The 12,635-nt window shown below is 59.3% G+C and overlaps 1 protein-coding gene across 1 annotated transcript; it reads left to right on the top strand.

Annotated features, from left to right (window-relative positions):
* Nucleotides 1-7,134: 7,134 nt before the first annotated feature.
* CRHR1 (corticotropin releasing hormone receptor 1) lies at nt 7,135-11,371 on the top strand. Its single transcript, XM_075559402.1, has 8 exons — nt 7,135-7,164; nt 7,387-7,540; nt 7,701-7,761; nt 9,905-9,977; nt 10,221-10,306; nt 10,449-10,584; nt 10,786-10,827; nt 11,231-11,371. Exons 1-8 carry the CDS (start codon nt 7,135-7,137, stop codon nt 11,369-11,371), a joined length of 723 nt encoding a protein of 240 aa, XP_075415517.1.
* The last annotated feature ends 1,264 nt before the right edge of the window (nt 11,372-12,635 follow it).

Below are 12,635 nucleotides of genomic sequence, written 5' to 3' on the forward strand. Positions count from 1 at the left end.
AGGGAAGAAGGGTGGGGGTAGCGGTGTCATTTGCAAAAGCCCCTTGGGGTCCTTTTCACCATTTAAATGATTCTGAGTCAAAATCGTGTGCACAATGTGCACAGTTCAGAAGGTGCAAATGGGACCGCAGGGAGCCAGCCGTCTCCCTCCCAGCCCGGCCCTGGGTCCTCTCCTCTGGCCGGGTTCCTGGGCATCCTTCGGAGCTGGGATCACTGCGGGAAGAGTGGCCACGCACGTTTGTTGTTGTTTATAGCTTTCCCTTCTGTAACCATCTATCTTGGAGGGCGGTTCATCTCGGCCCATAAAGAGCATCTTCATTCGCTCCTGCATTTGCATAGTATTACAGTGCACGGATGGACCATCATTTATTTAACCCGTTTTTATTCCCGGCCTCTGTGGCTCCAGACGGTAGTGGTGCTGCCATAAAACTTTAGGGACGGTATTGGGCAGCTGCATAGATTGATGTGTCCGCCCTGGGTTGCTGCTGTCAGCGCCCCATGTCTTCTCACCTACACCCCGTTCAGTCTTCAGGGGGTTTCGAGGAAGGCGAGGGCCTCGGGCTGGCAGAGGGGTGAGCAGAAAGCTAAGGGCAGGAAAGGGGTGCCTTCCCAGATGGCTCAAGGACCCTGACTTCTAGGCAGGGGGCAGAAGACTGGTATAGGCACGCCCTTGAATTCTAGGGCCTGAAGAATCTGAGTTGGGGATGCATGTGGGGGTGGGAGGGTGCTGGAGACTCTCCTTCCTATCTTGTGATAAGAATCTAGGACCTAGAGCGTGTGTTCAGTTACAGGTGCCAGGGCCGCCTGCAGTACCCATTGATCTCTGAGTCGCTCAGGAGGGCCTGGGAATCTGGATTTCTAATAAGTGCTCCAGGGAAGCCTTCTGGGGATGGGGCAAAAGGGAGGAGCCCTGACCTCGGGCAGTCCACCTGCTCTGCAGGTGGGGAGACTGAGACCTGGAGAGGAGTGATTATGCATGGCCATAATGGGCAGAAGGACTCAGAGACTGGAGCGGGAGCTTCTGGGCCAGGCGCCCCTTGGCCAGGGTCCTGGGCAGCGAAGATAATGAGGAAGAGCAGGTCTCCCTCACCCATAATACCCCCCTGCCCCTGAGCACTCTGGTAAGCCCCTCCTGCCCACGTTCCTGTGCTCCCTGGCCCATGTTCCTGCGCTGTCAGGTTCTGCTGGCCCCTCCTCCAGAAGCTGCCAATCAGATGCTCAGAAGGGGCTTCACCTGCAGGTCCCTGCTGCTGGCAGGGTGAGACCATGACCCAGGATGAAAGTGGGGGACTCTGTGGTATCTCAGAGTACCCAGGCTAGAGTGTGTGGTTCCCTAAGGACCTGTCTTAGCAGAGAAACCACCTCCACCACCCCGCCCAGGTCCCTAAATCCAGTGAGACAGCTTGGCAGATCTGGGGACCGGGAACAAGATGAGTCCCCTGGGATGAGGGGAAGGAAGTTGGGAGGGGGGGTGTTCCCATGTTAATAACCTCTGCTGGGTCCAAAGAGGAGGCTGGTCTATGCCATCTGCCACGTCAGGCATCCCCAGTCTGCCCTGAGTTCCATCATCTGCCCCCTGGGGCAGGCACTCCCAATGCGCCCAGCCTCCCTCCCTGGGCGTGATCCTGGGATTCTTGGGAATTCTTTCACAGTTCACAGGGATCTCCTGCTCTAATTCAAGTCCCCATTCCTTCTAGTTAGCTAGAGGGGTGGGGCATGGGCCAGGCAGCTCCCTTCTGAGACAAGTCTGCCCTCCCCACCAGCGGAGTTAGGATGGAGGGGACACATGGTTGGGGCTTGAAATTCTGGTCCCAGCACTTACATCGGGCAGGTAACAGCTTCACAAACCCCCAGCTTCCTTACCTGGGAAAGACCAAAGAATCATCAATATTGACCTGCCAGGGAGCCCTGATGGCCCAGGGGGGGTGATTGTTCAGAGCCCCCAGCCAAGAGCGAGCTGTGACCATCCGTTCCTGTAAAGACTGGTAGTCCCAGAAACCCAAGGGAACAACTCGACGCAGTCCTGTGGGGTCACTATGAGTTGGCGTCTCCTCCCTGGCAGTGGGGAGAGGGTCACCCCCAATGGACAGGAAGATGGCTTGATGTCTTGAGATTTGCCTGAGCCTCACTGTGTAGAGGCCCCTCCATCAACCTCCCCCTCCACTCCTGCCTCTGCTGCACTGTGAGGTCAGGGGAGGTTGACAGGGACACCTGGGGGGCAGGGGGCATGGAGGGGGACACCACTGGTTATTGGTGTTCCCCCTTCTGTTTGCTGACAGTGCCACTGCTACCCATACCTCCCACCACCAGTGGAGACGCAATGCCCAGCACCTGCGGCCTCCCACCCGCCCCTGACTGTATCACCCCGCTCCGAGTCCCTACTGGCATGTTGCCCAGCACTCTGGGTAATCAATTATTTTAATTAGCGAACATCCATCCCATCATGCCAGCCCCCAGCCTCACCAGACATCCCCCCCTCAAGACTCTCTCCCCCACCCCCACCCCACTCTTAAATGGCACGGATCGGTTATTGCGAGGCTTCTCGGCTGCTCTCTGGTGAGCTGTGCCCTAAGGAAGCACCAGCGCCCTGTGGTGCTGTGTCAGTGAAGCCGCTGAAATGGCTGCTTGTGGAATGGGACTTGCCAGATTACCCTGGGGGTCCCGAGTCTGACGAGGCCTGCACACGCCACCCCGTGCTGTCACCGCCAGGGGACAGGCCCTGCACTGGAGAGCCTAGCTTGTGTGCTGACCCCAGCCCCTCTCCCCACCTGGGCACCAGCACCCTGTCTCCCTTCCCAAAGAGGGCCTCTGAGTTCAGTCTTCTAGCTTGACTGCCCCAGTAGATGGGCCAGTAATCCAGCTTCTTCAGCCAGGGAAACAGGGACCCGAGGACCAGTCTTAGAGGGCAGTGGTGAAGATGAAAAGCAACTTGAACCTGGCACACAGCAGGCGCTCAGTAAAGGTCTCCTCCCACCAGAAGGGGCTGCAGGGCCTGGAGGGCGAGGGGGGCCGAGAGGGGGTCACCGAAGGCCTCTCCCCACCCTGCTGATGGGTGGAGCCTGGCCCTTCCAGGAAGTGAGGGCGTCACGCCATCCTGGGCTCCACAGATGTTGTTCTTACCCAGGGGCTTCCAAGCGTGGGCTTGTGGGAAATTTAATAAAAGGAAATTAAGTGCCAGCTCCAGACAGGCTGTGATGTGCATCTTCTGCAGTTCTGGGTCTGGGCATCTGCTATGGGGCGCTCAGGCCCTCGCCTTCGGTGTCTCTTACTGGACCCTCAGACCCTCCCCATCAGCGGGGGGAGGATGGGTCTTCTCTCCTTTCAACTCCCCTCCCATGCTCTTCCCTGCTTTCCTGGTATATCCTCCCTCCCCTCCCTTATTTCTCTCCCTCACTCCCTCTCCCCTTTCCTTCCATTCAGTCTGTTTCCCAAACTGTGGGTGGTTCAATCCCACCAGCTGCTCCTCAGGACAGAGAACCTTCATTAGGTCGCTGGGAGTCAGCTCAACTCCGTGGCAGTGGTTCGGGTTTGGGGAGGCGGGTGGGCAGTATTCATCCAAGGAGGCCTGGTGGTATAGGGGTTGAGCATTCAGCTACTAGCTGCAAGGTCAGGGGCTTGACCCCACCACCCAGCCGCTCTTGGGGAAAGAGGTGTGGCAGTCTCCCTCCCTCCCTCCCTCCCCCGCCCTGGGCATCCCAAGGGACAACTCTACTCTGCCCTACAAGCTTGCCATCAATTAGAATCAACACCAGGGAAACGGCTTGGGTCTGATGCTGAGGCCCGAGTGGCTGGGGCTGCCATGCTCCTAAATGCCTTTGCCAGAAAAACCTGTCCCTAGGACAGTCTCCTGGGCCCTCTGGACGTGAGAGACTCCTCAGTGAGGCCACCCCTTTGGACTAGGGAGTGGGGAGAGGGCTGGTCCTTCTCTGGAATGCCTGCTGGGTATCCAGTCTCTAAGGTGTACCCCCTGTTTCCAGTGGATGAGTTTGGGTAAAGCCCTGCCCTGAGGGGTCTCCGTTTCCTCACCTGGAAGGTGGGTAGCTCAGCCCTTGATCCTGTAGGGCTTCTCCATATGGGGCGGCTCTGAAGGGATGACCCAGGCCTTTCAAGCCACAGCCCCCCAGTTTATTCATCGCCATTCCTTGGCCCAGGCTTCATACCCATTCATTCCATCCAAGTGAACCTACACTCTAATAAGATCCCTGAGAGTCTTTTTTAAAAAATTATACTTTTAATTCCTTTTTAAAAAATCATTTTAGTGGGGGCTTGTACAACTCTTAACACAATCCATCCATCCATTGTGTCAAACACGTTTGTACATTTGTTGCCATCATCATTCTCAAAACATTTGCCTTCTACTTGAGCTCATTTTTCCCTCGCTTCCCTCATACCTCCCTCATGAACCCTTGATCATTTATAAATTATTTTGTCATGTCTTACACTGCCCGATGTCTCCCTTCACCCACTTTTCTGTTGTCCGTCCCCCAGGTCCCGGGAGATTCTTAAGCTCCCCCAGGATCTTGTTAAAATGTAGGCTTTGATTCTATATATCTGGGGTGGAAATGCAAATTCTCCACAGGGGGCTAGGGGGGAGTGTGTTAAATGGAATGACCTGGTTAGAAACCTAGGGAAAGGGGAGGGAGGGAGGAGCTAACAGGCACCCCCCTTTTCAAAGTCAGCTTCTTCTTCCACTCAACATACACCCCCACGGAGTGCCGGGTCTGGGGCAAGGGGTGCAGGCCTTTGGAGCGGGGGCAGGCAGGGGCAGGTGTCGTCAAAGAGTTGGGCACTGGTGGCCGCCAGCCCCAGCTAATGAGACAGGGACCCACTGGCAGCCTCAGCTGTGTGCGGTCAGAAACAGTCTTGAAGCTGGGAGACCCCTCCAGGCCTGTGTTTCTGTAAGGAACCTTCCTGTTCTCGCCACAGTTGTCCGGAGAGTTGGGGGGAAGGAGATGTAGAAGTGAGACTCCTTCACTCCCAACGCTCAGCCTTATTAGAAGCTCAAACCAAAAAACCAAACTCACTGCCCTCCAGTCGATGCAGACTCCCCGCAACACTATGGGATAGGGCAGAACTGCCCCTGTGGGTTTCCGAGAAAGTTACTCTTGACAGGAGTAGAAAGCCCTGTCTTTCTCCCAAGGAGCGGCTAGTGATTTTGAACTGCTGGCCTTGTGGTTAACAGCCCAGTGTGTAACCAGTACGACACCAGGGCTCCTCATGGGAGCTGAAGTCCCCTCATTCCCGCTCTCTGCCTTTGTCAGTATAGCACCAGATGCGGAGCAGGAGCCAACATTCCTCTGGGTGGGGAGGAGGCAGGGCCTGGGAAGCCCTCGTGAGCCTGGGGGGGATGGGGAGAGGGGGTTCATTACTGGTTTCTGTCTGGGCTGTGGCTTCTCTCCACCCCCTCGGTGGTGGGAGCAGCAGGTAGTCAGAGGGCTTCTGGGGTGACCACAAAGGTGTGTGCTCAACTGGGAACTGGACAAGAGAAAGGAGTCCGAGGCCATGGGCACCTCTGCACCCAGCATGGGATCTGGATGATATTGGGCTTGGAGCTCCCACGGGCCAGGCACCCGTGGGCCTGCAGAGTGGGCTCCCTGCAGGAGGGAGACCCTTGAACCCCGGTGTTGTAACCGCGGCTGGAGTGAGCACCCTGAGGCTCGGGCCACAGCCTCCCGGGCATCCGCTGCAGGACAAGGCTCAGTGCACAGTGGGGACAAGGAGGGGGAGGGCCAAAGGTGACGGTGGCCTCGCTCTGTCTGTCACCGAGGGTAGGCTGTCCTCAGAGTACACCGTCTGGGGGGGGGGCAGGGAACCTCACCTCTGCCCCTGTCCCCCTCTCCTGCCTCAGAAGAAGAGCAAGGTCCACTACCACGTGGCTGTCATCATCAACTACCTGGGCCACTGCATCTCCCTGGGGGCCCTCCTGGTGGCCTTCGTCCTCTTTCTGCGGCTCAGGTGAGAGGGTGCTGGGCCTCAGGTGAGAGGGTGCTGGGTGGGGTGGAGAAGGAGCTCCAGGAAGGGGGCCCGCCCCTCACCCCCCACAGGACACTGCCCCGCCCCCAGGAACTACAGTGAGGTGGTGAGGAGGAGGGAGATAAAGTCTGGGGCAACTTGTGCCAGTCACATGAGGCCAGTGACACCATGTGGGGTGATGAGGAAGGGGAGGGGGGCTCCAGGGAGTGCCCCGCTTTGGGTTTTAGACTTGCCTGTGGCCCTCACCCTACGGCCAAGGGCGCAGGTGGCAGTACCTGGTGGGTCTGTGCCAGGAGAGGGCAGCGTGGGGTGGGCTAAGCATCAGGGCTGAAGCCGGCCCTAGCTGGCTGCCTGTCAGAGGCCCCCAGCTGACCTGGAAGGGCTACCATGGGGGGCACGCACACATAGGATCCCGGTGGGGAGACCAGCAGGGCTCACAGCTGCCTCTTTCTCCAGAGTCTAACGCCCCTTGTAGAGCAGGGATCCCAGGGCGACGTCACCCAGAGTCACTCAGCCTGCCCCTGGCCTGATTGCCCCACCCTCGCCACGCTCCAGGGTTCCGGGCTGCGGAGAGGGGTAGAGCTGGTCTGGATCCTGACAGGCACAGCCCAGCTTGGCATCCGTGGACAGCTTCCTGACCTCTCTGAGCTTCCTGGTCCAGGGCTAGGAAGGACCACACCCACTGTGCACTGTGGTTGTAGGCGTGAGAAGGCGCATGAAGCACACTGCATTATACAGGGGCTGAGCTCGGGACAGCAACAATGACTGTACCCCACATGGTGCTCGTCCACGTGGCCGAGCCTGGCCAAGCCTGCGTGTGGCTCCACTCTGAACCCCACAGCTGCAGACAGAGGAGGGTGGCCCCATGGGGAGGGGGTCACTCCAGAGTGTGAGAAGCTCTTGGTCCAAGGGCTGGGGTGTGGGGGCTGCAGGGAAGATGGGCCCTCTGCTGCCAACCACAATGTGTGTCATGACCCATTAGCCCCGCTCTGAGCCTCAGTTTCCCCCTCTGGGGGCCCCATTCTCTCTCCCTCCTCTTGCTCCCATCACCCCCCACCCTGCTGCCCCCAGGAGTATCCGGTGCCTGCGGAACATCATTCACTGGAACCTCATCTCGGCCTTCATCCTGCGCAATGCCACGTGGTTCGTGGTCCAGCTCACCATGAGCCCTGAGGTCCACCAGAGCAATGTGGTGCGTTCTGGTGGGGCGGGGGCCTGGACAGGGCCAAAGCCCAGAGTTGGGGCGGTGGCATCCCAGGGGGAGGAGCTGGGCACTGGCCTGGAGACTCCAAAGCCAGGAGTGGGATCCCAGAGGGCCCCTGGCCCCAGGGTGGGCTACTGCCCCTGCCTCTGACTCAGCTGCCTCCCGCCCATCTTGACTCATGACCTTCTCCGGTGGGGGTGGCGATGACAGGGCTGGTGCAGGTTGGTGACCGCTGCCTACAACTACTTCCACGTGACCAACTTCTTCTGGATGCTGGGGGAGGGCTGCTACCTGCACACGGCCATTGTGCTCACCTACTCCACCAACCGGCTGCACAAGTGGATGTTCATCTGCATCGGCTGGGGTGAGCGGCACCCTCACTGCCGGCTCGGTCGGGATCATGGGGTGTGCCCCGTGGCCCGCTGCCCCTCCTTGGGGACATCTTGTAGGAGGATGCCGGTCCGAGCTCCACCCTGGGGTGCCCTGGGGTGCCCTCAGCCCTCTGACGTCTGTCTCGCCCCCAGGTGTCCCTTTCCCCATCATCGTCGCCTGGGCCATTGGGAAGCTGTACTATGACAATGAGAAGTAAGTGACCTCTGCCTCACAACCCTCTGCCCGGCACGCTCAGAGGCTGGGGTCCACGCCCCTTGGTTCCCACGTCTGTCAGAGAGGAGCTGGATGCGGACTGGGTTGGCGAGGAGGGATGCTAGGTAGGCGAGCGCTGTGCCTTTTCCCTCTGACTCACGTCCTGGGCTCTTATAAGAGGCGAAACCGCAGAAGGGCTACGGGCTGGGCCTGGAGCCAGGCTTCCCTGGTTCTGAATCGAGACGCCATCATGCATGGTGACGTGACTTGGAACAAGTCCCTGGAGCCTGCCTCAGTTTCCCTACCTAGGACACGGGCATCCTCATGGTAGCGCCCACCTCAAAGTGTTGTGGTGCTGGCGGTGTGAATGAACGTAGGCTAAGCATTTTGAACCATGCCTGGCATGTGGTAACATCTACAGCAGTCCTTCCTGGGGATAGTGAGACTTGTTTAAGACGCGATTCTGTGGGTTGAATCAAAATGGGAAAACCTCTCGGTGATCTCAGAGGCCCTTCCAGCTCTAAAGTCCCTGAGTGCTTAAAAAGGACTTGGGTGCCTCCCATCAGCCCCCACTCCCCAGTCACCCCTGAAAAGGTGACTTCTGCTGCAGTATTGGCAACCTTTGCTGTACATCAGCACCCTCTGGGGAGCTGTAAAGTGCAGGTAATTGGTCTGGGGTGTGGCCCAGGCATCGGACTTTAAAAAACTGCTCCTTTGATTGGAATATGCAGCTAAGAAGGAGTCCCATTGGAAAAGAGAGAGGGAGGGAGAGAGGGAGAGGGAGGGAAGGAGAGAGAGAGAGAGAGAGCTACCAGGTGGGCATACACAGTCTTGGCTGTCAGAGGTGGCACCAGAATCTCCTTTGCCAGAGTAGTGCTTCCAGGAGCCCACTGTTTGGCTCCAGGGCTTCCAGGGGGCTTCCTCCCAGTGCCCCCTCCCCACCATCCATTGCAGGGGCTCCCCTGAGGCAAGATCCTCGCAGCCCAACGGAGAACTTGGAACATGATTTCCCAGTGATATTTACCCAGTTGCTCCTTCCTGGCTCAAGACCAGCTGGCCTCACTTCATTTGCATAGCTGCAGAGCAGGTGCCCACACCTACCACTGTGTGGGGTCCCCAAGCAGGAGCATCACAGGGTGTGTGTGTGTGTGTGTGTGTGTGTATGTGTGTGTGTGTGTTTGTGTGTGGGGGGGGATGTGGGGGGGGTGTGTGTGTGGGGGGGGTGTCTATAGCCCTGCTGCTCTAAAGCTGCCTTCTAGTGGCCAAGTGCTGAACTGCAGCAGAGGGGATCCAGGTGAGTCCCTTAGACCAGAAGTTGCAGCCGGTGGCCCCTGTGTTTGATCTGGGAAGTGTTGGTTGGTTGGTTTGAGTTTTGCTGTTGTTGGGGTCTTTTGCATGTCGCTAGCCTGAAAACTAAGAGGTTTTGCACAGAAATCTCAGTTCCTGGTTTATAAAACCTAGTCCTGGCAGGGCCGTCTCCAGACCCTGTCTGCAAGAGGGACTTCCAACTTTCCCCTGTCCTCACCCACCCCCCAGACACACACACACACACACACACACACACACACACACACCCCTCCCCCACCCCTTTGCACCTGGGACTTGAGGTTCCTGGCCTGCACACACACACACACACACACAACACACACACACACCACCCCCACCCCTTTGCACCTGGGACTTGAGGTTCCTGGCCTGCAGCGGGTTCAGGCTGATTACACACACCCGGGCAGGGATTGCTGACTGCTGGCGCCCATTGCTTGCTTGATGAGCGCTAACCCTGCTCCTCACCCGCAGGCCTGCTGAGCCCAAGCAGGTGGCAGAGGAGCCTGAAGGGGAGCGGGCATGCTGTGGTGTGTTGGGCCCACGCCGGGGGATGGGGATGGGTCACCCAGCCTACTTGAGAGCCTCTGCTCTTTCCCACAATGCCACTCCCTGTCACAGCCTTCCATCTCATCACAGAGGATGCTGCCCATTTTGCAGGTGGGATAACGGAGGCACGGCGGTGGCCTTGTCAAGGGCCATGGCCCTCTGCCCGGGGTAGAACTAGAGCAGCCAGAACCTCCTCCCTCCCCAACAATGCAGCTGAATTGAACCCCGTAACTCCCCCCCCTCCCCACCCCACCCCTCTGTGGTCTTCTAGGTGCTGGTTTGGCAAGAAACCTGGGGTGTACACTGACTATATCTATCAGGGCCCCATGATCTTGGTCCTGCTGGTAAGAACTGGGAGGAGTCAGGAGCCAGGGGCACGGTGGGAGGGGCAGGCAGTGCTCACTCTGCCCAGAGGCGGAGACCGCCCAGGGAGGGGGCTTGGGCCCAGAATGTGCAAGTGCGACCGAAGGTAGGACCCCGGGTGGGAAGAGCAGATTGGGAAAACCGAGCCCAGTACCCCCACCCCACAACGACTGGCTGGCACACATGCCCACAGCACCCACCCCCACGGTGTGTTCAAACTTCAGATCAATTTCATCTTCCTCTTTAATATCGTCCGCATCCTCATGACCAAACTGCGGGCATCCACCACGTCGGAGACCATTCAGTACAGGTAACTGGCCCCTCTCCTGCAGCCCCCACCCCCACCTGTGGGCATCTCAGAGACTCCCCACCTCTTCCCCAGTTCCTGGGGACCCCTGCTAGAACCCCAGCCCCTCCTGAGTGGGCTGTGACTCTGGGCCTCTCTCCCCCAGGAAGGCCGTGAAGGCCACGCTGGTGCTGCTCCCTCTGTTGGGCATCACCTACATGCTGTTCTTCGTGAACCCGGGGGAGGATGAGGTCTCCCGGGTGGTCTTCATCTACTTCAACTCCTTCCTGGAGTCCTTCCAGGTATAGCTGCCACCGCCCCAGCCTCCCCCACATGCCCCCAGTCTCCCCTAGCTCCAGAGGGCCAGATGGGCACTGGTGGGCAGGGCAACTCCCGGGCGAAGGCCAGGAGGAGTGGGGAGCTGGTGAGAGGCCATGGAGCCCCCACCCTGGTGTGGGGGAGGACCTGCCCAAGACCCCTGACGGCCCTCTCCCTCTACCCAGGGCTTCTTTGTGTCCGTGTTCTACTGCTTCCTCAACAGCGAGGTGAGGACCCCGGGCCAGGCGGGCAGGCTGGGAGGGGCCCTTCTGGTTCGAAGCTCCTGTTGGGGGGCGGGGGGGCTGCTTCTTGAGCATTCCGGTCTCCTCCCTGCTCTGCTTCTGCAGTAACAATCCCCTGCTCTGCTCTCAGAGGCAGTTGGTATGGGGACTCAAGCGAGGGGTTCAGTGGAACAGGTTGCAATTCTGGGAGGGCCCCACCGGGAGGGCACCCCCCAGGTGGGGGGAGACGCAGATCATCCATATGGGCCAAGGCCACAGAGAAGAGGTCCTGGCAGATATGCAAACAGCGGGTGGTTCCCAGGAGGGCCCCTCTGCTCACCTGTGCAGTGGGGGGAGGTGCGGGGACTGAGGACCGACTCAGGCGTCACGCTCTGTCCTGTGCCTGCAGGTCTGCTCAGCAATCCGGAAGAGGTGGCACCGATGGCAGGACAAGCACTCGATCCGGGCCCGGGTGGCCCGTGCCATGTCCATCCCCACCTCCCCCACCCGGGTCAGCTTCCACAGCATCAAGCAGAGCACGGCCGTCTGAGGGGGTTGGGGGTGGAATGGTGTGGACCTCGTGACCTGTGTCTGGGGAAAATGATCCCCAGACCCAACTGGCTACCCATCAGTTCCTGTACCCACACTTTCACCCGCCGCCGGAACAGCAGGCCCTGAGAGCCCATGGGGACAGCTTCCTGCCAAGCCCCAGCTGAGCTGGGAGTTCTGGGCTTCTGAGAGTGGGTAGAGTCTAGGCCCCTGATGGATGGAAATTACCAACAGCCTAGGATGGGCCCAGGGCCCAGGCTCCCTTTGCCCCATCCCTTCCTGGTGAATCAGCTGGAAAACCGGAAGCAACACACAGGCCCCTCCATGAGAGGTTTTGCCCGCAGCACAAAGTGGCCGGCGGCCGGCCCTCCAGAGACCGGGGGTTGTCCTCAACCACAGAGGGGGTAGTGGGAGGCCATTCGCTGTCCCAGTGGCTCATGGGAAACTCATGGCAGCCTCTGAACTGCCTGGATGCCTCTGGGAACCAAGGAGGCAGTGGCAAGAACCTGGTGACATCACGAGCACCCCGAACCCGCCAAGACTTCATCCACATGGCAACTGGCTCCCAGAAGCACCCTGCCTCGCTGCCTGGCACCCTGGGGCCTGGACGCCCCTCACGCTACCCCAGCTCTCCCCACCTCCCCCTCCTAGGAGTTTGCCCTCTATGAGGAGATGGGGAGGGGTCAGGCTACACCCCCACCCTAAGCCAGTCTCCCTGTGAGTCGGGCAGTGGACCCCTGGGTGCATCTCACTGGCTCTGGGAGCAGCACTAACTGGGCACAGTGAGTAGAGGCGCCGAGAGCCTCAAAAACACTGCCCTCCTTGCCAAGTGCCTAGAGCCAGCCCCAGACCCACCCCACAAGCTCCCACGCCCAGGGTCCTAGACAACCAGGATCAGGGTCCCTGCAGGAGCCTGGGACAGATGGCCGATGTAAATAATATTTATCTTTTCAACCAGCTTTTGTGAAGGCCTGACTGAGCCCAGGGCTGGGTGAAGAGGGGCCTCAGAGAGGCACAGGCCACTTGTCACCCTCCAGGGGCTCTGGGAAACCATATATCCCTCACCCCCACAGAGAATGGGGTGCTAGGTGAGCCCCCAGAGGTGTGCATGAAAGGGCCATCGGGAGGGCCTGCATCTGGTCAGGGCCCACCTAGCTCCTGGTAAGGACGGAGTCTCGGCCTTGGACTAGTGGCAAAACGGACAGACAACCCGAATCAAAAGACTCGGTGAGACCTGATGGAGCCTTTCCAGGGGCAGGCCACAG

This window comes from Tenrec ecaudatus, chromosome 10 (assembly GCF_050624435.1).
Source record: "Tenrec ecaudatus isolate mTenEca1 chromosome 10, mTenEca1.hap1, whole genome shotgun sequence".
In the NCBI taxonomy this organism is placed as follows: domain Eukaryota; kingdom Metazoa; phylum Chordata; class Mammalia; order Afrosoricida; family Tenrecidae; genus Tenrec; species Tenrec ecaudatus.